Below are 24,899 nucleotides of genomic sequence, written 5' to 3'. Positions count from 1 at the left end.
TTTTCCAAAAGGGATTATGCTAATTCATAGTCACACTGTATCTGCAAACCTAAATCTGCTATTTCAGTTTCATAAAGTTGAATCATTTGAGACCCTCTGGCTCCTTTTACTATCAGTTTTCTTTTTACTAGCCAAAGCTATCAGATGTTTACAAGAGCAACAAAATAGGGTAACATTCTAAACACTCCTCCCACTCTTGTTTCTGTTTATTGATGCTAGTAACTCTCTGCCCAGTTGCTGTCCTTTCCCTCTGTCTGTGGACAGCTGGATGAGCTGCAGGGGGCGGGTTGGGGGGCGGTGGTTGGTCCGCCACCTCACCAACCTATTTTCTTTCTTTCCGAGACAGGCTGCCCCTCGTTGGGGAAGAGGAGCAATGAGCTGCAACTTAAGCTCTTTATTGAGCCAAAAACAAGGAGCAACTGAATCTCCTCCTGGTTTTGACCACATGCTTGGTCTATAGGGGATTTTAGATCCTCGAAATTGAATGTCTCTTGTCAAGAGGAGGTGACATATTACCTCTGTGACTTTCTAGCACTTTCATCAGTGTGAATGTCATTTAAGTTGGGAAAATTTTCATTTTAGTTTTGTTGTTAATCTGATACACATCTCTCTTGAGACTATTTACTGAAATACATTGATTATTTAAAGATATTTTCTTCAGCATGCCTTACATTTTGTAAGAGGTAATGTATGTGGAAGACTTCCTATGTGCCAGGCATATCATCTCATTTGATCCTCACAAAAACTCTTGGAGTCCTTTTCATATCTCCATTTTACAGATGAGGAAACTGAGGTACAATGTGGTTAATTAATTTGCTCATAGTGACACAGTAGGTAGAACAGCTGGGATGTGAACTGTTATTTTGGAAGCAAGAGCCTAAAAGTCCTTAATCACTAACTATACTGCCTTTTAATATTCATTTCTTCTTTCCTCTAGCTTTATTGAGGTTCAGATGACATATATGAATTTACATTTTAAGGTCTACAGCTTGATGTTTTAATGTGCATTGTGTCCCTAGTCGCTCAGCTGTGTCAGGCTCTTTGCGACCCTGTAGATTGGAGCTTATCGGGCTCCTCTGTCCATGGGATTCTCCAGGTGAGAACACTGGAGTGGGTTGCCGTTTCCTCCTCCAGGGGGTCTTCCTGACCCAGGGACTGAACCCACATTTCCTGTGTCTCCCGCATTGCAGGTGGATTCTCTACCTGCTAAGCCATTGGGGAAACCCCTGATGTTTTGCTATGATAAGTTGATTCATAACAACTATAAATGAAACAATGAGTATTTTTATAACTTTTATAATTGGATTATGAAATGTATCTTTAAAGGTACATTCATCATTCTCTTTGGTAGTATATATGTTTAGAAGGGACTATCCATAATGCTATTATGACTTTCCTCCGTGGTTTCAGCAGAAGGTTAAAAAATTCTCTGTCTGTTAAAATCAGAGCTTCTGCCCATGGCGTCTGGGATTCAGTCACATAATGAATGAATCTTCCTAAAATCTGATTTACATGTAATCATGAGTTACTTGTTTTGTCACCAAATTGTCTTCCTGGTGTCTAAAGCAGAAAGAGTTGGTTATTGAAAGGAGAGATATGTGAACAATTTTCAGTTCTGCAGTTCTAACCGGCAGACTGGCTACCTGTAGAAATCCCAAGCCACATACATATAAAACATCACTGTCTTTGAAATTAGCCGTCTTCTAAAACTAAAATTTCAAATTTAATTTGTTTGGCTAGGTGATTATGGTTCACATATACCTTTCCCTGAGCCAAGAAAAAAGGAGAGATAGGTCTGGATTAAAAAATGCATCCATTTGTTGTTGCTCTCCTATATGGGGGCAAAGCCAGACATGAGGGAGATGGAGCATCACCCCCCACCTTTCCTTGTTCCCCTCCAGGAGCACAGAAAGAGGCGGGGCCATCCTGATGGGCTTACAGATGCAAGACCCCTGCTAGTCCCTGACATATGCTCACACTCAGTCCTAGCAGGTTGCTGGTAAATTTGAGAGGATGATTACAATCTGTATTTTACTTCTTTTAACTTCAGAGTATGTGGTGGGACTCTCATGAACCTTGTTTGTTTATTTAAATGCCTAATATACTTCTGCTTTCCAGGATTTTCTGATCATCTTTAATTCTGCGCTTTCCCCTCCAGACTGAGAGGACTGCACTCTTTGCTGCGTCCCCAGCACCTAGCAGAATGCGTGCCACAGTTTGCCTGTCCTTTTCCCAAGTCCCACTGTTTGGCTCACTGAATTATTTTGATTACCAGGTACCATGCAGAGAACAGGAACATCACTTTGGGAGAGTACAAGTTTGGGCCGCTTTTCATGAGGTTGTGCTATGAGCTGGATCTTGAGGACTCTGCGGTGGAGCTCATCAAAGACCAGGTTACTGTCTCCCAGTGGCTGTCCCTGCCACCGTGATTTCCTTGTGCTGAGGAGGGGATGTTTTCAGTGATGTTAGGAAGGGCAGTTCTTCTGTACACATTACTCCTGAGTCAGATTTTCAGAGAAAGGCTACTAGGTTGAGGAAATGAGCTCTTCCCTGCGTTTTTAAGGTGTCCTTGGAGTCACTGCCTATGGAGAGGCGTAGGTTTCTTCGTCCAGAGGTGAGAACAGGTGTGGAAGAGGTGCAGGTACAGATTACAAGGTATCTCCCTCCTTGGATGTATGTCCACCGGGGACCGACATCCCCTCCTTTGAGGAGCGTTCAGTTGGGACGGTTTGAGGCGGCTGCCTTTCCCATTCTTCCCCTGTGCTTCTCTCCTGTTTTTGTATTTTTACTTCTGGCTGAAGGCTCTGTTGATAAGTGGTTTTCTGTTTTCAAAATTTCTGCTTTCACATAATCTGATTTTCTTTTCCTAAAAGCAAAAGTAACAATACTTATTTTTGTAATTATGCACTGAATATCTACCCTGTCCTCATTATTGTGCTTAAGCAATCTACATATTTCATTTCATTTGTTTTCCACAATTACCCTGACCAGGTAGGCAGTATTATTATTTCTATTTTATAGGAACTCAGAGACATTATAAATCTATCCATGGTCAGAAACATTTATTAAATTAGGGGACTAGGGCTGGCCTCCGGGACATTTTAATAATTTTAGGAATCTCTATGACTAGGTTGTCCTTTTGCCTCTTACTTTTTTTCATATAAAGTTGCTATCCGTGGAGGAACTGTCAACTCTCAGCTTGTCCCTATTTAAAGGACCACGGGTATTAAAAAGATGACCATAATATTACTAAGCTGAGAAGAGGTGGCTTCAGAACAGTATGGATTAGTTTGAACCTATTTTTTCCTAAAAGGATAAATATACATACCACATTTACATTATAGTATATATGTTTTAAAAATCTAGAAGGATATACATTAAACTGCTGCTTTCGGGGGAAGAATTAGATGAAATCCTCACTTTTTACTTTATATATTTTCATATTATTTGACTTTTATAATCAGTATATGTTACTAAAATTAAAGTTTCACTCTGATAAGTCAGAGCCATGAGTATAACAATGAAACCAAAAGAAAATGGAAGTAAAGTGTTTCTTTAACCTACCTGCTGCTGCTGCTGCTAAGTCGCTTCAGTCATGTCCGACTCTGTGCGACCCCATAGATGGCAGCCCACCGAGCTCCTCTGTCCCTGGGATTCTCCAGGCAAGAACACTGGAGTGGGCTGCCATTTCCTTCTCTAATGCATGAAAGTGAAAAGTGAAAGTGAAGTCGCTTCAGTGGTGTCCGACTCTTAGTGATCTCATGGACTGCAGCCTACCAGGCTCCTCCATCCATGGGATTTTCCAGGCAAGAGTACTGGAGTGGGGTGCCATTGCCTTCTCCATAACCTACCTGAGTATGAAGCATTCACGTATGTGTTTAAGTTTCCTAGAGCAGTAGAATTAACTGAATCTGAGTCACATGCCATAAAGCCTAATCCTGCTTCCGCCCGCCTTGTCATGTTCCCTGCCCAGAACCCTGCAGTGCTGCCAGGGAGGGAGCCACGACCCACAGGTACCCATGCACACGGAGCCCTTGGACTGTGGCTAGTTCAGACATACGTGTGCTGCAGTAGAAAGTACATGATGGATTTTAAATACCTGACATAAAAGGAGAATGGAAAGTATCTCATTAATAATGTTTTATATTGATTGCATGTTGCAGGTTTGGATTTAGTGGGTTAAGTAACATGTTATTAAAGCTGATTTCATATCTTTCTCTTTACTTTTTTAAATGACAGTACTTGAAAATTTAGAGCCACATACATGGCTCACACTTGAGACTTGCTTTCTCCGTATGGACAGAGCTGCTCTGGTGGCTTCCCACCCCACTTATCATAGAACTCGGAGCCCTGGCCGCGCCCTCAGGGGCCCTTCGTGGTATTTCAGGTCCTGCCCCTCTCCGCCTTTCTCACTCCACTCTGGACCTCCTGTTCTTTCTCAGACATGTCAGGCCCGTGACCTCAGACTGGAATGCTCTATATAGCACCACTTCATTGAGGTCTGCTTGTCTCAGAGAGCCTTCCCTGACTACTTCTCATCTTTTCTGTCCCTTATCCTGTTCCACTATTCTTCTTGGCCTCTACTGATAACCTGAAATTTTATTTTTAATTTTTTGCTTGTTTTGTTCACTTGTTCTTGTCTCCTCTGCCAGGATGTAAGCCCCTGCAGATAAGAAGCCCTACTAGAGTCTAGGGCAGGGTCTTTGTCTTGTCCATCGTTTCTTTAGTCTCAGTGCCCAGAACAGGGTCTGGCTAATTGGTTCTCAGAAAATATCAGACTAGCACAAGACATCTGATGGTGTATTTGAACAGCACGTGTCACATTGTCATGGCATTAACAATGTTGAGAACCACTGTGTCAGTGAGTCATTTCAAAAAGTACATAATCAACTCTGTACCAAAAGAGGATCATAGTTGCGTAAGCCTGTCCTGCCTCTGTCCTCAAGCGCACTTCCAGCTGCCATTTCAGGTTCCGGGACCATCCCCACCAGGGTTAATCGGCCTGGTTCTTTTCCTCTAAGCTTGGCAGAGCCGTGCTGCATAAAGACGTTCTTCACTGCATTTCTGAAACCTAGAGATCTCTTGCCTCTTGTTCGCTGTGCCCACTGCCAAAGGCATGATGCCAAAAGAGTGGGCAGTATTTAAATTTTTTTGCTAAATGAATGAAGTTTGTACAAAAGGAAGTCCTAGACAGAGAAGATGCAGTGTAAGTATTCTCTTAATAATTTTAACTTTTAACCAAACTGTATTGTTTTTCTTCATTAGCATTTACAAGGTTTCTTCTCAGACTCCACATCATTCAATATTTTGATGGATATGTTATTTATCAAAGGCAAATATAAAAGTAAGTATCACAATTTATGTTTGCTGAAAAATTCTGTCTTTGCAGGTAAAGCAGTTAGGAAAACCAATGGGCCATGTAAAAGTGACCCTTATATTCCTGATGAGTGGCTGAATTATGGAGACCCCATTCTTTAAATGTGGCTACCGTGCTGCATCACGTCATGTCTTAAACACCCCGGTTTTTACTTATGCTGCAGTGAAAATAGGTTTAAAATATTAGTTCTTCCTGTATAATTTGATCATTTATTTTACAATTTAATTAACTATTCAATGACTTTGAAAGTTTTTATTGTGCCAAAGCATACTTTTCAATACATGGGGCTAAACAGATTGAACTCTGGGTGTCAAAGTAGAGGGCTCTGAACTTACTTGAATGCATTCAACACTGGTGGTCCACTCCTGGTTCTTGGCAGGTGCATTGGAAGTACTGATTGAGATGAAAAACCAAGATCTGAAGTTCAACAAAGATACCTATGTCCTTGCTTTTGCAATTTGCTACAAACTGGTAAGACTGTCTTCCCTAAACTTTTAGAGCATTTTGGGTTGTGTTTGACAGAGGATTTAATTTTTTTTTCTCCTCTACAAATAAAATTCAGTTCCTCTGAAGTCTGTTTTCCATCTGGTGCAGATATTTCCATTTAAAATATGTTCATTTTTAGAAAACCCAAGTTAGCCATGCCAGACAGTCCTATCAGGGGAAAGGCAATTTCATCATCTTTCAGTCTTCTCTGGCATTTGTGCAGATAATGAGAGCAAGAAGCAGGATGCCGGGTTCAAACTCTGTTGGAGAGTTGGTCCTCTGGACATTGCCAGACCAGTCATGTCTGGGGCCCTCTCCCCTGGAAGTCTTGGCATCCTTCGAGGGTGATCTCAAGGGCTGCTTTGTCCTCATCTGTGGATTCTTCTGTGATCACTGAGTTGGAAGTGACGTCTCGCTCTTGTGGTATCCCTTGATTGTGCTCTATTTGTAGTCACAGACATGGCACTCATAACACTGCCTGATACACCAAGGAGACGCACATTCCTTCCCCCATAGAGGCTACTCCTTGAAGCACCGTTATATGCCAGCACTGAACAGTGTCTGGTTCACAGCTGATCTTTAATAAATGTATGTGACATTAGAAGACATTATTTGATAATAGAGAGCATGACATAGATCCCTATTCTCATCACTATATCAGGATTGTTTCTGGCACATAGACTATTTCTTTATTACTTATTGAATGCACAAATGGTAACTGAAATACAGGGACCCAGGTTCCATGCATTATTGTACACATTCTTGCCATTTTAACTGAACAAAACCTCCTTATACTGAAAATGAAGGAACACTAAGCAAAGTAGAATATGGGTATTGAAAAATTCCCTGAAAAATAAAGCAGTATCGACTTTCCAAAGCAAGAGGGTCAGCTGGTTACAGGGAAAAGAAACCAACCTGGAAACTGAACATTGTGAACTCTAGTCTCAACTTCAGCAAGAACTAGTTTTGAAATTACTTACCTCATTTGTGAAAGGAAATGTTTGGATTCAGGAGTCAGCAAGCTTTTTCTTTAAAAGGCCAGATAGTTAGTATTTTAGACGTTGGGGCTCTGCCACTTATGGTCCCTGTCACCTCATCATCTTTAGTTTTAGAGACCTTTTAAAAAAACGTAGGAGCCAGTCTTACGTAGCTGGCTTTGGCCCCAGGGTCATAGTTTGCTGACTGCCAGACTGTTAGATGGTCCTTTCCAACTAACTCTACCACTTTATGACCTGTGAATCAGAGGCCAGTGCAACACACGCTTGAGCATCACTTCCTCAGCACTGTGACACCCAGCTTCCTGACCTTCTTTAAGATGCCTCCCTGAGTATATATTGAAGTGGAGAGAATTTAACTCTACTGCTTATGAAGGGCCAGAGGACTTTTCCAAGAATAACTCATTTCACTCAGTGGGGAGACGAGTTGCAACACTGGTCAGCCGTTACAGACTGCAAGTCAATTTGGGGAGCTGTCCTCTCTCATTAAATTCAGGCGTTCCTTTAGGATTTGAGTTGTGAATCACGTCATAACAGACACACACGTAGGTACAGAGCTGACGCTGCTGTCATAAGCCTCACCCACCATCAACACAAAGGAAGAGAATTCTGTTTCACCCCTGCTGTCTGTTGGTTTGTGTATCGCTTATGTTGTTAGGTTGTTTGGGTTCTGTTTTCATGGGATTCTTTCATGATTTACATTCAAAAAAGTTTTTATGTTTTCACACATTTGACTTAAAATGGATATTTTTGGATTGGAAACCTCCTCAGGAAAAGCTGTGTGTGTTGCTGAGCTTTGCTCTGTCCTCTAACGTGGCTGAAGCAGGCTGACTCTTCACACTTGTCTGCTCTGGTACCTGTGTCTGAAACCAGCCTGCCTGGATGAAAAGTAATCCAAGTGTTTGCGGGCAGAGCCGCCCCCAATCAGAGAAACTGGCAAAGAGCTAAAGATGGAGTTCATTTAGATTTGAACTGCTATATGTGTAGCTAACTGAGCCTGTTTACAAAAAGTAAATGGAGCTCGATGTGGAGCTGTCTTTTAAGTGGCTTCAGATAGGCTCCGGGAAGTTCTCCCAAACGGAAATCTAGAACACGGAGCACCACTAATCAACTTACTAAACTCAAAGGTTTGTGACATTTATCCAGCAATCCTGTCTTCCCCAGAATAGCCCTGAATCTTTTCAAATCTGTACCACATTAAGAGAAGAAGCCCTAATCAAAGGAGAAATCCTCTCCAGGAGAGCATCCTGTTTTGCAGTGGCATTAGCTCTGAACCAGGTGAGGCTGTGGGGTACACATAAATGAACTGGGGGCGGGCAAGTTGGCTCCTCAGGTGTTCCTGCTCTTCTTTCTTTACGCCTCTGACTCTGGTAGGAAAAAGTCCCCATAAGGAGACCAGTGCCTTTGGTACCATGGCAACCTGCCTCCAGAGAGTGTTTTCATTCATAGCTGAGGGCCTAACATGCACTGCTGTTTACATGGGACTAGGGGGAATCCTGTGGAAAATCAATGAGGGAGGCTGCACTCGGAGAAATTTCTCAAGGAATTAAAGTTTAAATTTCAGATGATTCATTTGCTATGTAATGTGCTCAGAGAACAGTTTTCAATCTAAGGCTCTCCATGGTGTGTCTTCTAATAAATTCTTCAGGGGAACAGTATTCCTTGAGTTCCTGGTATTTAAAGTTATTTGTCTTTTTTTGTTTTATTTTGGTTTTTTTTGTTTTACCTGAACTACAGTTTTGTCAGAAATAAAATTGTAAAGTGATATTTCCTTTCCTGGAGGTTTTCTTTGGCATTGTTCTCTCTTCTAGAGTGGAATGTTGCCATGGAGAAATCTGAGGCCTGCCTGATTTTTTTTTCCCCACTTCTGAGTCATCTGATCTTGTTCATTTTTCTCATTTCTGACCTTTATATCCATGGAAACATGTTTTCGTTGGGATTTCTTCATCTGTTGGTTCTTTTCTTTTTCTTGCTGTAATCCTTTCTTTTTCCCCCTCATTGTCTCTAGATAGATCACATGCTGGTTCTTTTTTGGTTATTCATCACTGAAGAACATACATCTCTCTTAGACTAGACATCTGTAGAAGACTCATGTCAGAAGAAACCCGAGCCATGCTGCCATGGTCTTGGGTAGCAGGCATTTTCTTTATGTATGGAGTTTTCTACAAATATGTATAGGCTTTGTTTCTGCCTGGCCAATGGGAATAGGCATGGAGGTGATTCTGAATGAAAAGTCTCTTCTCTACTGCTGCTATAAGTCACATACCATTCCTGCAAATATGGGTGATCTGTGTAAATTCTTTTTCTGTTTTTTTTACTTTATTTTTAAAAATTAATCTATTTTTTATTGAAGGATAATTGTTTTATAGAATTTTGCTGTTTTCTGTCAAACCTCAACATGAATCAGCCATATATATATATATATATCCCCTCCCTTTTGAAACTTCCTCCCATCTCCCGCCCCATCCCACCCCTCTAGGTTAATACAGAGCCCCTGTTTGAGTTTCCTGAGCCATACAGCAAATTCCCATTGCTTATCTATTTTATATATGGTAATATAAGTTTCCATGTTTCTCTCGCCATACATCTCACCCTCTCCTCCCCTCTCCGCATGTCCATAAGTCTGTTCTCTATATCTGTTTCTCCATTGCTGCCCTATAAGGAAATTCTTCAAGACCATTTTTCTAGATTCTATATATATGTGTTAGACTATGATACTTATGTTTCTCTTTCTGACTCACTTCCCTCTGTATAATAGGTTCTAGGTTCATTCACCTCATTGGAACCAACTCACATGGGTTCCTTTTTACGGCTGAGTAATATTCCATTGTGTATCTATACAGCTTCTTTATCCATTCATCTGTCGATGGACGTCTAGGTTGCTTCATGTTCTAGCTATTGTAAATAGTGCTGCAGTGAGCACTGGGATACATGTGTCTCTATCAACTTTGGTTTCCTCAGGGTACATGCCTAGGAGTGGGATTGCTGGGTCATATGGTGGTTTTATTCCTAGATTTTTAAGGAATCTCCATACCATCTTCCATAGTGGCTGTATCAATTTACATTCCCACCAACAGTGCAAGAGTGTTCCCTTTCTCCACACCCTTTAAAGCATTTATTGTTTGTAGACTTTTTGATGAGGGCCATTCTGACCAGTGTGAGGTGATATCTCATTGTAATTTTGATTTGCATTTCTCTAATAATGAGCACATGGACATCACCAGATGGTCAACACTGAAATCAGACTGATTATATTCTTTGCAGCCAAAGATGGAGAAGCTCTATACAGTCAACAAAAACAAGACCAGGTGCTGACTATGGCTCAGATCATGAACTCCTTATTACCAAATTCAGACTTAAATTGAAGAAAGTAGGGAAAACCGCTAGACCATTCAGGTATGACCTAAATCAAATCCCTTATGATTATACAGTGGAAGTGAAAAATAGATTTAAGGGCCTAGATAGAGTGCCTGATGAACTGTAGAATGAGGTTTGTGACATTGTACAGGAGACAGGAATCAAGACCATCCCCATGGAAAAGAAATGCAAAAAGGCAAAATGGCTGTCTGGGGAGGCCTTACAAATAGCTGTGAAAAGAAGCGAAGCAAAAAGCAAAGGAGAAAAGGAAAGATATAAGCATCTGAATGCAGAATTCCAAAGAATAGCAAGAAAAGATAAGAAAGCCTTCTTAGCAACCAATGCAGAGAAATAGAGGAAAACAACAGAATGGGAAAGACTAGAGATCTCTTCAAGAAAATTAGAGATACCAAGGGAACATGTCATGCAAAGATGGGCTTGATAAAGGACAGAAATGGTATGGACCTAACAAAAGCAGAAGATATTAAGAAGAGGTGGCAAGAATACACAGAAGAACTGTACGAAAAATATCTTCATGACCTGGATAATCACAATGATGTGATCACTCACCTAGAGCCAGACATCCCGGAATGTGAAGTCAAGTGGGCCTTAGAAGGCATCACTACGAACAAAGCTAGTGGAGGTGATGGCATTCCAGTTGAGCTATTTCAAATCCTGAAAGATAATGCTGTGAAAGTGCTGCACTCAATATTCCAGCAAACTTGGAAAACTCAGCAGTGGCCACAGGACTGGAAAAGGTCAGTTTTCATTCCAATCCCAAAGAAAGGCAATGCCAAAGAATGCTCAAACTACCACACAGTTGCACTCATCTCACATGCTAGTAAAGTAATGCTCAAAATTCTCCAAGCCAGGCTTCAGCGATACGTGAACCATGAACTTCCTGATGTTCAAGCTGGTTTTAGAAAAGGCAGAGGAACCAGAGATCAAATTGCCAACATCCACTGGATCATGGAAAAAGCAAGAGAGTTCCAGAAAAACATCTATTTCTGCTTTATTGACTATGCCAAAGCCTTTGACTGTGTGGATCACAATAAACCATGGAAATTCTGAAAAAGATGGGAATACCAGACCACCTTACCTGCCTCTTGAGAAATCTGTATGCAGGTCAGGAAGCAACAGAACTGGACATGGAACCACAGACTGGTTCCAAATAGGAAAAGGAGTACATCAAGGCTGTATATTGTCACCCTGCTTATTTAACTTATATGCAGAGTACATCATGAGAAACGCTGGGCTGGAAGAAGCACAAGCTGGAATTAAGATTGCCGGGAGAAATATCAATAACCTCAGATATGCAGATGATACCACCCTTATGGCAGAAAGTGAAGAGGAACTAAAAAGCCTCTTGATGAAAGTGAAAGAGGAGAGTGAAAAAACTTGGTTAAAACTCAACATTCAAAAAGTGAAGATCATGGCATCCGGTCCCATCACTTCATGGGAAATAGATGGGGAAACAGTGGAAACAGTGTCAGACTTTATTTCGGGGGGCTCCAAAATCACTGCAGATGGTAACTGCAGCCATGAAATTAAAAGACCCTTATTCCTTGGAAGGATAGTTATGACCAACCTTGATAGCATATTCAAAAGCAGAGACATTACTTTGCCGACTAAGGTCCGTCTAGTCAAGGCTATGGTTTTTCCAGTGGTCATGTATGGATGTGAGAGTTGGACTGTGAAGAAGGCTGAGCGCCAAACAATTGATGCTTTTGAACTGTGGTATTGGAGAAGACTCTTGAGAGTCCCTTGGACTGCAAGGAGATCCAACCAGTCCATTCTGAAGGAGATCAGCCCTGGGATTTCTTTGGAAGGAATGATGCTAAAGCCGAAACTCCAGTACTTTGGCCACCTCATGCAAAGAGTTGACTCATTGGAAAAGACTTTGATCTGGGAGGGATTGGGGGCAGGAGGAGAAGGGGACGACAGAGGATGAGATGGCTGGATGGCATCACTGACTCGATGGACGTGAATCTGAGTGAACTCCGGGAGTCGGTGATGGACAGGGAGGCCTGGCGTGCTGCGATTCATGGGGTCGCAAACAGTCGGACACGACTGAGCAACTGAACTGAACTGAATAATAAGCAATGTTGAACATCTTTTCATGTGTTTGTTAGCCATCTGTATGTCTTCTTTGGGGAAATGTCTGTTTAAGTCTTTTCCCACTTTTTGATTGGGTTGTTTGTTTTTCTGGTATTGAGTTGTATGAGCTGCCTGTATATTTTGGAAATTAATCCTTTGTCAGTTGTTTCATTTGCTATTATTTTCTCCCATTCTGAGGGTTGTCTTTTCACCTTGCTTATAGTTTCCTTTGCTGTGCAAAAGCTTTTAAGTTTAATCAGGTCCCACTTGTTTACTTCTGTTTTTATTTCCATTACTCTAGGAGGTGGATCTTAAAGGATCTTGCTTTGATTTATGTCATTGAGTGTCCTGCCTATGTTTTCCTCTAAGAGTTTTATAGTTTCTGGTCTTACGTTTAGGTCTTTCATCCATTTTGAGTTTATCTTTGTGTATGGTGTCAGGAAGTGTTCTAATTTCATTCTTTTACACATAGCTGTCTAGTGTCATCATTTATTGAAGAGGCTGTCTTTGCCCCATTGTATATTCTTGCCTCCTTTGTCAAAAATAAGATACCCATAGGTGCATGGGTTTATTTCTGGGTTTTCTATCTTATTCCATTGATCTGTGTAAATTCTTAGTTAGCCTCACATCTGCCATCAAAGGGATCCAGAGATCTTGCTACTAGTCCTAAACTCCCCTACCACCATTGTAAAGAGAAAGTGAGTACTTCTTGCTGTGCCCTCGCTTTTGAGGACAACTCTGCGCTTCTTCTGGGATATGCAGCCATTTCCTCCTCTTACTCCTCCGTCCAGAGCTCACACAAGCTCTATCTCCAATGTTTTTGGCAATGCAAACCTCTTCTTTGGTTTGAGGTTTCTGCTATGTTCTAATTAGGCCAAAAATGGGTTTGCATTTCTATTTCTCAAACTTGCTTTTTTTTTTTTGAGAGCTCATTCCAATGAGAGAGGGGACATGCCAACTTTATGCCTCCATCCTAAAAAGTGGAACTCAGGCAGGTTGTTAAAACATTAAGAAATATGCCACAGTGGAAACATTTTACAGAATGTTCATTTTTGATTACTAGAAAACATTCTTTTCTCTGTGGACTTCAAAACCCTGGGGCACCATGGATAGGACTATTTTGACATCTTTAAATCATCTTTATTACAGCAGAGTAATGTTTATATGACTTGAGGGTCTGACTTGTTTTTCTTCCTTCTAGAACCAGGTGGCAAAAGCTATATCCATTTTTTCTCAAATCATGAACCCAGAAAGCATAATCTGCACTAATTTAAATGTAAGTAACTTGTTTATGGTTTTAAAGTAAGGCTTGAAATGTAATAAAAGGGATTTTTTTTTTTGTCTGTGTACAGCAAATGACTTTTGATCTCCCAAGGTCTTTATTCATTCTGTTCATTTATCAATCACTGTGTGAAAGTTATAGTAGAGCCCTGTGAGAGGAGTCAACATGAGCTTCCAGTTGTTTAGAAATAGGTGGGAAACACAGACATGCTCATCAGAAGAGGTGGCTAAACGCTTCAGGTGTAACACAGGACTACAGAAGGCTGTCAATTTAGAGACAGGGGATGGGCTCTGCAGTCTCTTCACTGAGACTCTAAGAAGAGCCTGCATGCTGACTACCTCCTATCCATGGTACCCGACTCACGGAGCCAGCATATCCGCAGTGCATAAAGTGGTGTCTAACCTGGTAAACACTCAGTAAATGCTCGCTCTTCTCATTCTTACTTTGCCAGCCTGCCGTGGCCTGTCTACCCAGTGAGTCATCCTCACCTTCTTGGGGCAATGAAAAGACTAAGAGACTCTCCTGTCAGTAAAGACACACACAGCACCCACTCAGCCAGGCCCTGTTGAGGCCCTGCTTATATGCTGACTACATTTGTGTTGTGGGGAGTTGAAAAAAAAGCCCCTAGAACTTACAGTCTCCTGAAACATCAAGGGACCAAGATGAGGAAAACATTGTCAGAAGAACAGAAATGTGTGAACACCAAGATGCCCTGAGCTGGGATCGCAGGTCCTAGCCAGAGTGGTATTCCAGGCTGGGGAGGGAAGGGCCAGCCAGCAGGAGCTAAAGCCTGGGGAGGAGAGAAGTGCTGAGTAGGTTCGGAAGGAGGACAGGGCTGTGGGCTGGAGGGATGCAGGGGAAAGGGCATTCTCTGTTGGGAGATTAATTTTGCTGAGGGTTCTAGTTTGCAGGTTAGTTTGTTAGTTCTCCTCCTAGCTCTGATTCCTTAGTCAAAGGTACTTAACCTCTATGGACCCCATTTTCCCTTTTGTCTGAAATAACACTAGTAATCATACCTTCTGTCATTATGAGAACTGAATAAATAATGCATATAGAGTGATTAGCACAGCACACTTAGTGCATGGCATGCAGTCAGTGTTCAGTGATGTTTGCTAATACCAGTAGGATTTGTTTAAAATGAAATATGTTAAATAAAAAGGATTATTTATTTGTAACAAATCCTAGGACCTATGAATAGGAATTGGGCAGAACTCCAAGCGTCCATGCTTTTAGTTCTGCTCATAATTACCCTCAAATGTCATCCCCAGACCCGTGCCCAGATGACTTTCAAGAAAAGGACTAGATAAGCCTTTATGGTAAACTTTGGGTAACAAGTTCCAGCAAGAAGTCTGAGATAAAAAGACCATATATCTGACCATCAGAATGCTTACACAGGAGGGAAAGATGAATCTAGGGAACCAGAAAGATGGAGACAGTGATAGCAGAGAACCTGCCTGGAAAAAAGAGAAAGAGGTGGGTTTAGAAGGGAAGAGACTAAATATTAGAAAAATACCCTAACAGAGATCTTGTGGTTAGCAAAGGGCATGAGCCCCGAGCAGGGATGAGTGTCAGTGCTCAGTTAAGAGCTCATCTGTAAAACCTGGTAATGGATCTGATATAAACTGGTGAACGTCATAAGAAAGGGAGAGAGAGCTCCCAGAAATGAGTTTACAAGGCATCAGTGGTGAAGCAGAAGAGGCGTCAGCGAAAGGCAAGGGAGGAATGGCACTCTCGTCGACACCCAGGAGTGCTGACAGCCCGACGTGCCGTCACCTTCTGCAGGCAGGCCCTGGCTGAGACAGGGCACTGGAGCGGAAACGGCGGGCCAGCCTGTGAAGCTCTCAGCTGCAGCAGATCTGGGAGTCCAAGATGGCAACGGTCCAGAGTCCAGAACCCCAGGTCATCTGAGCCAATAAGCCCAACAGACTAGGAAGCCAGATCTTTCAGCAGACATATATGTGATTTTTTTTTTTCCTTTTCTGCTTACTACCGGATGTGAATGGCTCTGGGTCTCTAAGTAAATATCTGCTTCTGAGAGAGAGTGCCTGCACTGCAGATGCACTCACCTCACGACTGGAGAGCTGCAGAACTGCCAAGGCTCCAGGTGGTTCACAGCATCAGGTGGGAAAGGAACCCAGGAGAGTGTGAGAGAGAAGGTTTACGTGGATCATTAGTAGCTTTTCCTAGAGTTGAAGTTAGTGTGGGGAGATCATTAAGGGTTGGTGAGAAATGGAAGGCAGTGAGCTTGGCAGAATTTTTGTTTATTTTAGCTAAGGTACCATGTTAGGTACTTATATCTATTGGTTTACTTTATAGAACATTGTTAGAACAGTATTTCTCCATATTATACATGTGGAAAATGAAGATTCAAAGGGTAAGGATGTTACCTAGGTTCTTCTTGCAGCTAATTAAACAAATCTGTTTGACTACAAAGCCTAGGGTTTCCCCACCACTCCAGACCTACAGAGATTAGCACTGTGCGCCTTTTATCTAGGATTGGAGCAAACTGCTCCTCCTGCATAAGGAAGGGAACACAGGACTGGATTTTAAAAAATGAATCTGCTGTTGGTACACACATTTCATGTCCTTGAATTTACATTCCTCATCTGTTCAATCCTTGGCTTGCTGTCACAGTTGTTATGAGACTCTAGTCATGATTTTTTTTTTTTTTCCCCAAATGAGAAAGGCGTGGTAGAAATAAAACACGAGTCTGCCAAGGACTAAGTGTCCATCTCAGTCGGAAGAGAAATCCAGAGCATGGTAGGGAGTGCAATCGTGAGCCAGGGCAGCCCAGCAGCTCCTCCTGGGGGAGGTAGGGGGTTAGGGGAGACAGCCAATACATGCGCCAAGAAACCTTGAATTGATCTTGAATATGAATCATCCCCTCCATGAACTAGGTCATGGTATTATCCACTGTCCAGACACTTAGAGAGTTTTCTTGTTTAAAAACTGTCACTCAGGCAATTCTTCCAATGTCCTTTGTAAATTTCTCCTATTTCAATATAAGCTTGCTTTCTCTTTTTGGGGATGGTGAAAAAGAGATGGTTGCCATTCTCATGTTTAGAAATCTTTCAGATTTGGGGTCTCTGCTATTAGAGCAGGTCTTTAAAAAATAATTTATTGGGCCCTAGCTTCTCCAAGGCTGAGTCATCTACTTAGAATCCATAAGGGCGATTTGTTAATTATTCAGAAATGGAAACCTGACAAGTAGGCTGAATAGAGAGTCCATTCAGTCAGTATCAGCAGAAATAAATGAAGTTGGTTTTTTTTTCCTGATCTTTAAAAATTCATGCCTTAGACTAAAATCTTTTCTTGCTGCCAGTTGGAATTTGAACTTACCTAATTTTCCCTCCTCACCCTAATTTTCTTTTCACTGAAATTGCTCCTGCTGCTGATACAGCCCAGAGGACCTGGTCTCCCATTTCCCAGCTCATGCTCGTTTCACACAGGCCTGACGGAGCACGCGATCTCACCGAGGCACATGCGTGCTGACCCTGACCTTCTTTCTGAACTTAAACTCATCAATCCCAGAAGAACCAGAGCCCCCTCTGGAGCATCGCTGCTCAATGTCAGAGGACTGCTTTTCACTTCCAAATATGTCTGAAAGTAGCAGAGGCCAACAAAGGGGAGTTTTCCACCAATTTTATTTGAATTCTAATCATCTCTGCAGAAATCTACACCCATTTTGGAACTGAATTACTCTGCAGGGGAATTTCCAAGGGGTCAGTTTCACTGCTTTTATCATTTATCTAACACAAGTGAATGTTTTAATGTTTGTTTCTCTACTCACGAAGGCCACCCTAAAGTCCTAGCTCAGATGGGAAGTCTACTAGGCTGCCCAAGTAGGAAAGGAGGCAGGACTTATTATAATTTCTTATAAAACCCTTTGTGGCATCATCTCACTTAATATGTTTAAGAATTGCATTTGATTGGAAGCAAGGCAGACTCTAAAGATAACAAAAGTCTATGCAAATAAGAGGCTTTCCTTTTCTTCCAAGTAGAAAACCAGAGGTGGTCGCTATAGGTCTGGTATGACGTTCCATAATGTCATCAGGGACCTGGCCTCTTTCTGTATCTCCACACCGCCATCCTAAGCACATGACTTCCATCCATTACATCTGTTCCAGCAAGAAATAGGAGAATGCAGGAGGACAGAGAAGTTGGTCCCTTATTGTAAAGCAGTTATCCTCCAAAAAGAAAAAAAGAATGCTTTCCCAAATGTCTCACCCAACAACTTGCACTAGCATGTTACTAGCAAGAGCTTAAACCCATGGCCACATCTAGTTGCACACAGACCTGAGAAATACAGTTTTTGAGTTCTATACATGACGGCATCAGTTATCAAAAAAAAAAAAAAAAAAGGAAAATGGATACTGGTTAGAAAATTAGCAATCTCTACCACACTATGCTGTTCTACTTCAAATATAGCAAACTTGAAAAAAGAAATGCAAATTTCTGCATGTTCAGGACTTCTGTTCCCTTTTTTGGTCAAAGGTGTCCAGTGACTTGTTAACATTTCTTGAGGTCTCAGAAAATCAGAGGGGCAGGAACTGTTCTTTGAGTAGTTTTTCGTAACCAAAATTCCGCCTGCTCCTTGCTAATTCAATTTTCCTAGCCTTTTGTTTGAAATCTGTAAGATGAAAGCAAAGCACTGTACCCTGATTTAGCTTTTCTAATTGTACCTTGAGACTTCAGTTTGAGACAAGCTCCTAGCTTTAAATTTTCTCTTTGCCTTTCATCAGTAACCACCTCATCTGTGTTGCCCTTCATCAATACAGTTCAAGGTACTGAACCTCATTCTTGAAATCCCTGTTGAATCAGAGATAGCTGCTGGAGGCAAGAGAGAAGCTGGGAAAGAACAGCTGAAATCTTCCAGATGCATATCATTGGAAGTTTCTAGCATGAGCTCCAGGAGGTTTACCCTTGCAAATTGCTTGGGGACCTACACTCCCTTTCTCATTTCTTATTGAGAGTTTGCTCAGTGCCAGCCACTGCAGATGTAGCATCAACGAGATAAGACTTGTCCTTGGCTTTGACCCAAGAGACCGCTGCTAACCAAATTGGGATTGGTTTTTATTAACAAAACAGTTTGAGAACTATTAAGACTTAGAGATTTTACTCCACTTCCAAGCTAGTAAGTCAGCCTGCCACAGTTTCCTGGATGCTGTTAGAGAACGTGAGACACCAAGAGATGAAGGATGGTTTACAACTCAGGGCAAGAGCAGCGGCCAGAGGATGAGCATCTTTGCTTCAGCTTCTTGAGCCCAGTTCCCACAGAGCAACATGAAGAGGTCCATGCATCTCTTGCACACACAGGGGTTTACGTTTTAAGAGAGGAACCATGAACTTGGAAAACTCAAATCTCTTAAAATGGGCAGTAAGTATACCTGCCCTCAGCTTTGCATTAAACACTCTGTCCTCCCACGCCACTGGTTGTACAGAGATCCTTGAAAATACAGTCTGGACTAAAGGCAGTCAGTGCTTCCACCTGACTGTGAGAAACCCATGGGGTGTTCTGTCCTGACAAAGAATTCTGCCTGTGTTCTGAACACAACTTAGATCAGGTCCTTTGGAGTCAGGCTACGTGGGGTCATTTCATTCTGTTCTGTAGAACCAAAGATAACCCCTCATCCTGATTGTATGCTCAGCAAGCATACAATATTATAAAATGGACTAGTAAGAAAATTTAGCTACTTTTGTATAAAAATGGAACATCTCTTTCAGAAAATCTCTTTCCTAAAGATAGAGAGCCTTAAAAATGTTTATACCTTTTGATTTTATAATTTCACTTATGGGAGTCAAGTCTAAGAAAGTAACAGTTTTTTAAAATACCTGAACATTTATTGATAAAGATGGTATTGCTCTGTTTGATGCATTACTTATATGATGGATTGCTATGCATTCATCATTAAAGAAATGAGGTTTTATTTTTTTCTAAAACTTCCTGATGCTATGGGAAAATATTCATTTCATAATAATTGATCAAGAAGCAGAATTGGAGAAATTAATAGATTTGGAGGATAATACATGAGATTATAAACAATGGTTAACATTAGTTGGTGAATTCTGAATTATTCTCATTTTCTTTAAACTTTACCGTATTCTTCAAATTACACCAATGAACATTGGTAATGGGGTGCAGCGGAAATGTGTTCTTTTTTTCCAGTATGTTAATTATATATGATGGAAAGTAGTTAGTGGTATCATTTTGAAAGCCAAGTACAGTACCCAGTTTGATAACTATAATGTAAATAGGAGGGCCTCATTAAGACTTTAATCAGCTTCCACTTTATGCTTGAACAATCTCTATGCTTGCAATTTCCTAACCAAAAAAGTTAAAAAGGTAAAGGAATCTTTTGCCCCAGAGCCAGTCTTATGAGATTGTCTGATTGTCATATTCTCTGACTACAGAGGAAATAGGAAGAAACTCATAGTAATGTTTACTGAGGACCTCCTGTGTGTTGATGTTTAATGTTCACAGTAACACAAAATGTGAGCTGTAAAGGTACTTTCCTCATTTTACAAAAAAAGATATTGAAAGAGAGATCGAACACCTGGCAAGACTCACTGAGCTATAACTGCCAGTGCCAGGGTTCTGACCCAAGTGTGTCAGAGTGCAGGATCCCTGTCCTCTCCATTTCTGCCTTGAGACAAGTTCTGAAGCCGTGGTGTTTTTATTAGCTATTGGAAAACATGTTTTTTGGCTGGTGGGCATTCATCAAAGCTCTTTTGAACCTGTGCACACAAATGATTTGGAAATAGCATGAAAAGCATAGGCTTTCATGCTGCTGCTGGTAAGTTGCTTTCAGTCGTGTCCGACTCTGCGACCCCATAGATGGCAGCCCACCAGGCTCCGCCGTCCTGGGATTCTCCAGGCAGGAGCACTGGAGTGGGCTGCCATTTCCTTCTCCAATGCATGGATGCATGCTAAGTCGCTTCAATCATGTCCGACTCTGTGCAACCCCACAGACGGCAGCCCACCGGGCTCCGCCGTCCCTGGGATTCTTCAGGCAAGACCACTGGAGTAGGCGGCCGTTTCCTTCTCTCACAGGGCGCGTTTCTCAGTGCTGATTACGGGCTCAGTCTCATTTCTCTTGTTTCTTCTTTTTATTCAGATTATGATCCATATCCAGTCAAATATGTTGGAAACTCTAATAGACATATTAAAGGATGCCACAGAGGGAAATTGGTCAAGATTTGTGAAAAGACATGTATTCTCAGAAGAAGTGGTAAGTGCGGTTTCTGCAGGATTCAGGTGAAGGCACAGGAGCACTCTCAGAGGCCTGCTTGGTGCCTTAACCCTGCAGGCCGCCTCCTTACAGAGCCTGGTAAACCCGGCCGCCTCTCTGTCATTCCTGCTGTAAGACTTCCACACGTGAGTGCAAAGACTTCCCCTCTAACACGACGTGTCCTCTGAAATTCTAGGAAAACTCGTTTCTTCTACATTGTTCGTTTCCCCACACTGTGTTATGAGTGTCAGCGCTTTTTTTGTTTTTCTTTTTCCTTTCTCCTCAAGCATCCAATTCCTTCTCCCTATTCCTTACTCTGAGTTGATGACCTTGCTTCCTGTCACGCAGAGGTGACAGAAGCAATTAGAGGAGACCCGCTGCCACACTGACACCTCCTTGCCCCTCTCCCGCACCCCCCGTCTTCCCTCCTGAAGCTGTGGCGACTGCGGGCCCCGCTCCAGAGCCTGGGAGCCCAGCCCCTCTGACCCCGCCCAGGGCCTGAGCCCAGAAGTGGTATCACCTTCTTCTGAGCATCATCTCTATCGCTCGCCTTCGCTGTGAATCATCCCACAGGCAAACAGTAGGCTGTAATCTCTCATCCTCAAAAAGAAAAAAAAACAAAACCAAAAATACTCCCCTACTTAAACAAGTGAAACGATATGGCAGGTGTTTAGATAGGAAGAGGCAAGCTCATAAAGTCAGCCCTTCCCAAGCTGACGTGATAATGTAACATTCCAATAAAAATACTATCAGGTTTTTCCTGTAGTTAAGGTTTAGTAGAAAGAGCAAACTAGCGAGAATAGCTGAGAAAACTCTGTGAAAGAAGAGGTGCTAGACCTGCCAGATATGAAACCAGAGTAAAGCTTCTCTAAGCTCCTGAACAAACCAACTGAGGGAACCATATAACTGTTTTGCAAGATTATAAAATAAAATTAAATAAAAAGAAGCAATTTCAAAACACTGAGAGCAAAATGAAACAAATGTCATACTTTTGTTTTAAAGTATGGCTTAAGTACAGAAAGAGGAGTTATCACAAGTCATTTGAAACTAGTAGTTTGTACATTGCTAGTCATATATAACCTAAAAAGGGGAAAGAGACGGTAAAGAAATCATTAATTATTGGCAGGGATCACTTTGTTGGTAATGATACTGGCGATGTCATTTTGACTAATCCAGGGACCTGTTGGTTGGTCCTCCACGTTTTTCTCCCTCTTCCCCAGCCTTGGGCAGCTGGGTCCTGGCTGGGTCTCAGCTGGCACCCGAGATGGCAGGTTGGCAGCAGAGCACAGTGGCAGGGGCCTCCCCTCCGCCACAAGGCGGCCGTCCCAGCCCTGTGCCCACCCTCACCCCCAGCTGAAGGCTGGCAGAGGGATCCTGTGGAGAAGCTAACTGGTCATGATTAAATGTAAAGATCTATCTGAGATCTTCACTCTTTGTAGGTTGTGACTTACCTAAGCCTTTTTGGAATATGTTTAGAAAAGCAGGGAAACCAGAGATGTAAGCTGGCCTTAACATACACAATCGTGTGCAAGTGTGTGCAGCACTGACATGACTTCCACGTTCTCACTAGCACTCAAGTTAATCAGCCCTTCCCTTAGACCTGGCCCATCAATATGCTGCCCAGATTACAATCCCATGGACCGTATAGTCCATGGGGTTGCAAAGAGTCGGACATGACTGAGCGACTTTCACTTCACTTTACTTCAAAGCATCTAGACAAACTTCACACTGGAAAACACTGATGGTTTTTCTATGATTTTCCCCCTCTAAGCCTATAAGGCTGATTTACTTAGAAAGCTCACCCTCTGGTTCACTGTGTCCCCTGGTTGCTATGAGGCCACTTGGGGAGCTGCTTAAGAAGTGAATTGATCCCTAAAACTCCAGCAGCTTTTGAGCTAGTTCTAAATATCAAGAATGTTGTTATATCATTAAAAAGAACTAAAGTAAGTAAAATGGTGACTTTGTTCAGAAGGGAGTTTCACATTCTAATTCTGAGTTCACCGATTTCTACAGACTTAAATCCCATTCATATACTTACGATGCTAATATTCACACCCCTGGTCTAGACCTTGCCCCCATGCCTCAGACCCTGGATGTCTGGCAGACACCTCAGTCTTGCCTAAAACACAGCTCTAGGTCTTCCCTCCCTAAATCTCACCCTCCCGTCTTCCCCATATCAGACAGTGACCACCCCCACCACCAGGTTCCTAAAGCCCGAACTGGAAAGCCACCGCTGATGCCTCCCTCTCCCCTTCGACAATAAATCCTTTCAGCTTAATCTCCCAAGCAGACCTCTAATATTTACGTCTACTTCTCCATCTTTTCTATCCACCTCTCAGTCTAAACCATCACCTGCCTGATGATGGGCGCTCTTGGATTAGTCCCCACATCCTTGTACCTCTAGTTCTCCATACAGCCTTTTTAAATCTGCATCAGATAGGTCCTCATATGGGCCCTCTGATGGCTTTTAGAATAATTCCAAAAAACTTACCACGAGCTAGAAAGCCCTACATCATCTGGCCCTGCCTCCTGCTCTTACTGTTAAATTGGACACACCTGATTCCACCCTCTTGCCCTCCTTTCCCTGGTATGTTTCACTGTGTAGTGTGTGCCACTTGAACCCCTCCCCCTTTTATAAAATACCAGGGATGGTTTTTGAGTACTACTCCGAATGTTGTCTGACGCTTGTGGGATCCCTTATCGTCATCACGCCTCTGCCCCAGTATCCTCATTTTTACCACTTACATGCACACTCTACTTTATTTTGGCATGTATATCTCTGCTTTTTGGAGGATAAAAAGAACAAGGAAGAAGTCTTGCAGGGAGGTAACTATACACTCTTCTTGCTTTTCTTCAGCTGGTCAAAGTGAGGGAAAAAGTGAAGGATGTGCCCACTCTCCTGGCCAAATTTGATGAGCTTAACAAGAAGCTGCACACAAATGGACAGGTCACCGCATACACTTTGGATGCCCTGCTCTGCCACACCCCCAGCGACAGGCAGTCCCACACAGTGCTGTTAAACAAGAGGACAGTCAGCCGTCGGACCTTCCAGCCACTCAGCCAGTCCCTGTGGGCTGAGTAACCCTGGGTTCAAACTTCCTGTGGGTCTGAGTTGGAGGGGGTCTGCCTTCAGTGACTCACTGGCTTCCTAGGAAATCAGGCATTGTATTCCAGTGGACACTATACGAATCAACACTTGGTCTCCTCCTTGAATTTCCAAGTTCACTGAGTGCTGGCATGCTGCCTTGAGACATTCATCTTTTGTGCCGCCATGAAGATCTAGACACAGGAAGTGGAAAGCTTGGCTCCTGAAGGAAGGAGGCTTCTCTGTGAAAAGGGCTGAGGATCCTTGAAGGAACATGGCCACGGGCTCCAGTCCAGCTCCCAGAACCAGTGTGGAACCCAATAAGCACTAGCAGGAAGGAATGTCACTGTAAGTGGCCATCTGACTAATTTTCAGGGAGTAATTACTTGCAGAATATAGCCTTACTAAATTAAGGAGGTCTGAAACCCTACGCTACCATCCTGGAAAACAGTCCAGGATTTTCTCACTGCTGCTGTCATTGTTACCTGTGACCCTGGACAAGACACCAGAGCCCTCATTTTTCTAGCTGTAAAATAATAGTGCCTATGTCACTCTGTATACTGTTTTGAAATTTTCACTTCAAGGTTCAGTAGGGTCAAGTTTTTTTCAAAAATTAAGAAATTGAAAGTGTCCTGAGAAAACGTTTTGTTTTCTCAGCAGGACAAACAAAACCAGAATTTAACTCTCAGAACTGATAATAAGCCAAAATTCACATGGTTATCACTTTGGTCATTGGCAATCTAGGTGCTTTTCAAAATAAAAGTCAATATAACCTCATATGGCTCTCTGTATTCTTCAGTTCTCTATATAAGCCATAATACTTGGTCCTATAGTTTGTCTCATTTGTTAATGATTTTCTCTTTTCTCTCCTTGGATGCTTTATTTTTATTTTTTAAATAGATACATCATGACAGCAGGTCAGAGCTTCCCTGCAGAGACCTGTCTCTGGAAGGTTTGCAGCCCAGCCCCTGAGGGGTCATGCCTTTCCTGA

At 42.3% G+C, this 24,899-nt stretch overlaps 1 protein-coding gene across 1 annotated transcript in view; it reads left to right on the top strand.

Moving 5' to 3' along the window:
* The window catches only part of PTCD2 (pentatricopeptide repeat domain 2), a 31,586-nt gene extending 6,911 nt beyond the window's left edge, over positions 1-24,675 (top strand). Inside the window, exons 4-10 of the mRNA XM_052659191.1 lie at positions 2,276-2,393; positions 5,266-5,344; positions 5,757-5,848; positions 8,023-8,136; positions 13,514-13,588; positions 20,710-20,823; positions 23,681-24,675. Of these exons, the coding sequence (XP_052515151.1) occupies positions 2,276-2,393; positions 5,266-5,344; positions 5,757-5,848; positions 8,023-8,136; positions 13,514-13,588; positions 20,710-20,823; positions 23,681-23,905 (817 nt within the window). The 3' untranslated portion in view covers positions 23,906-24,675. The remainder of the gene's footprint in view (positions 1-2,275; positions 2,394-5,265; positions 5,345-5,756; positions 5,849-8,022; positions 8,137-13,513; positions 13,589-20,709; positions 20,824-23,680) is intronic.
* Positions 24,676-24,899: the final 224 nt, after the last annotated feature.

The sequence above is a fragment of the Budorcas taxicolor genome, chromosome 20 (genome assembly GCF_023091745.1).
Source record: "Budorcas taxicolor isolate Tak-1 chromosome 20, Takin1.1, whole genome shotgun sequence".
NCBI classification, from domain to species: domain Eukaryota; kingdom Metazoa; phylum Chordata; class Mammalia; order Artiodactyla; family Bovidae; genus Budorcas; species Budorcas taxicolor.
This window is presented reverse-complemented; position numbering and strand designations above follow the sequence as displayed.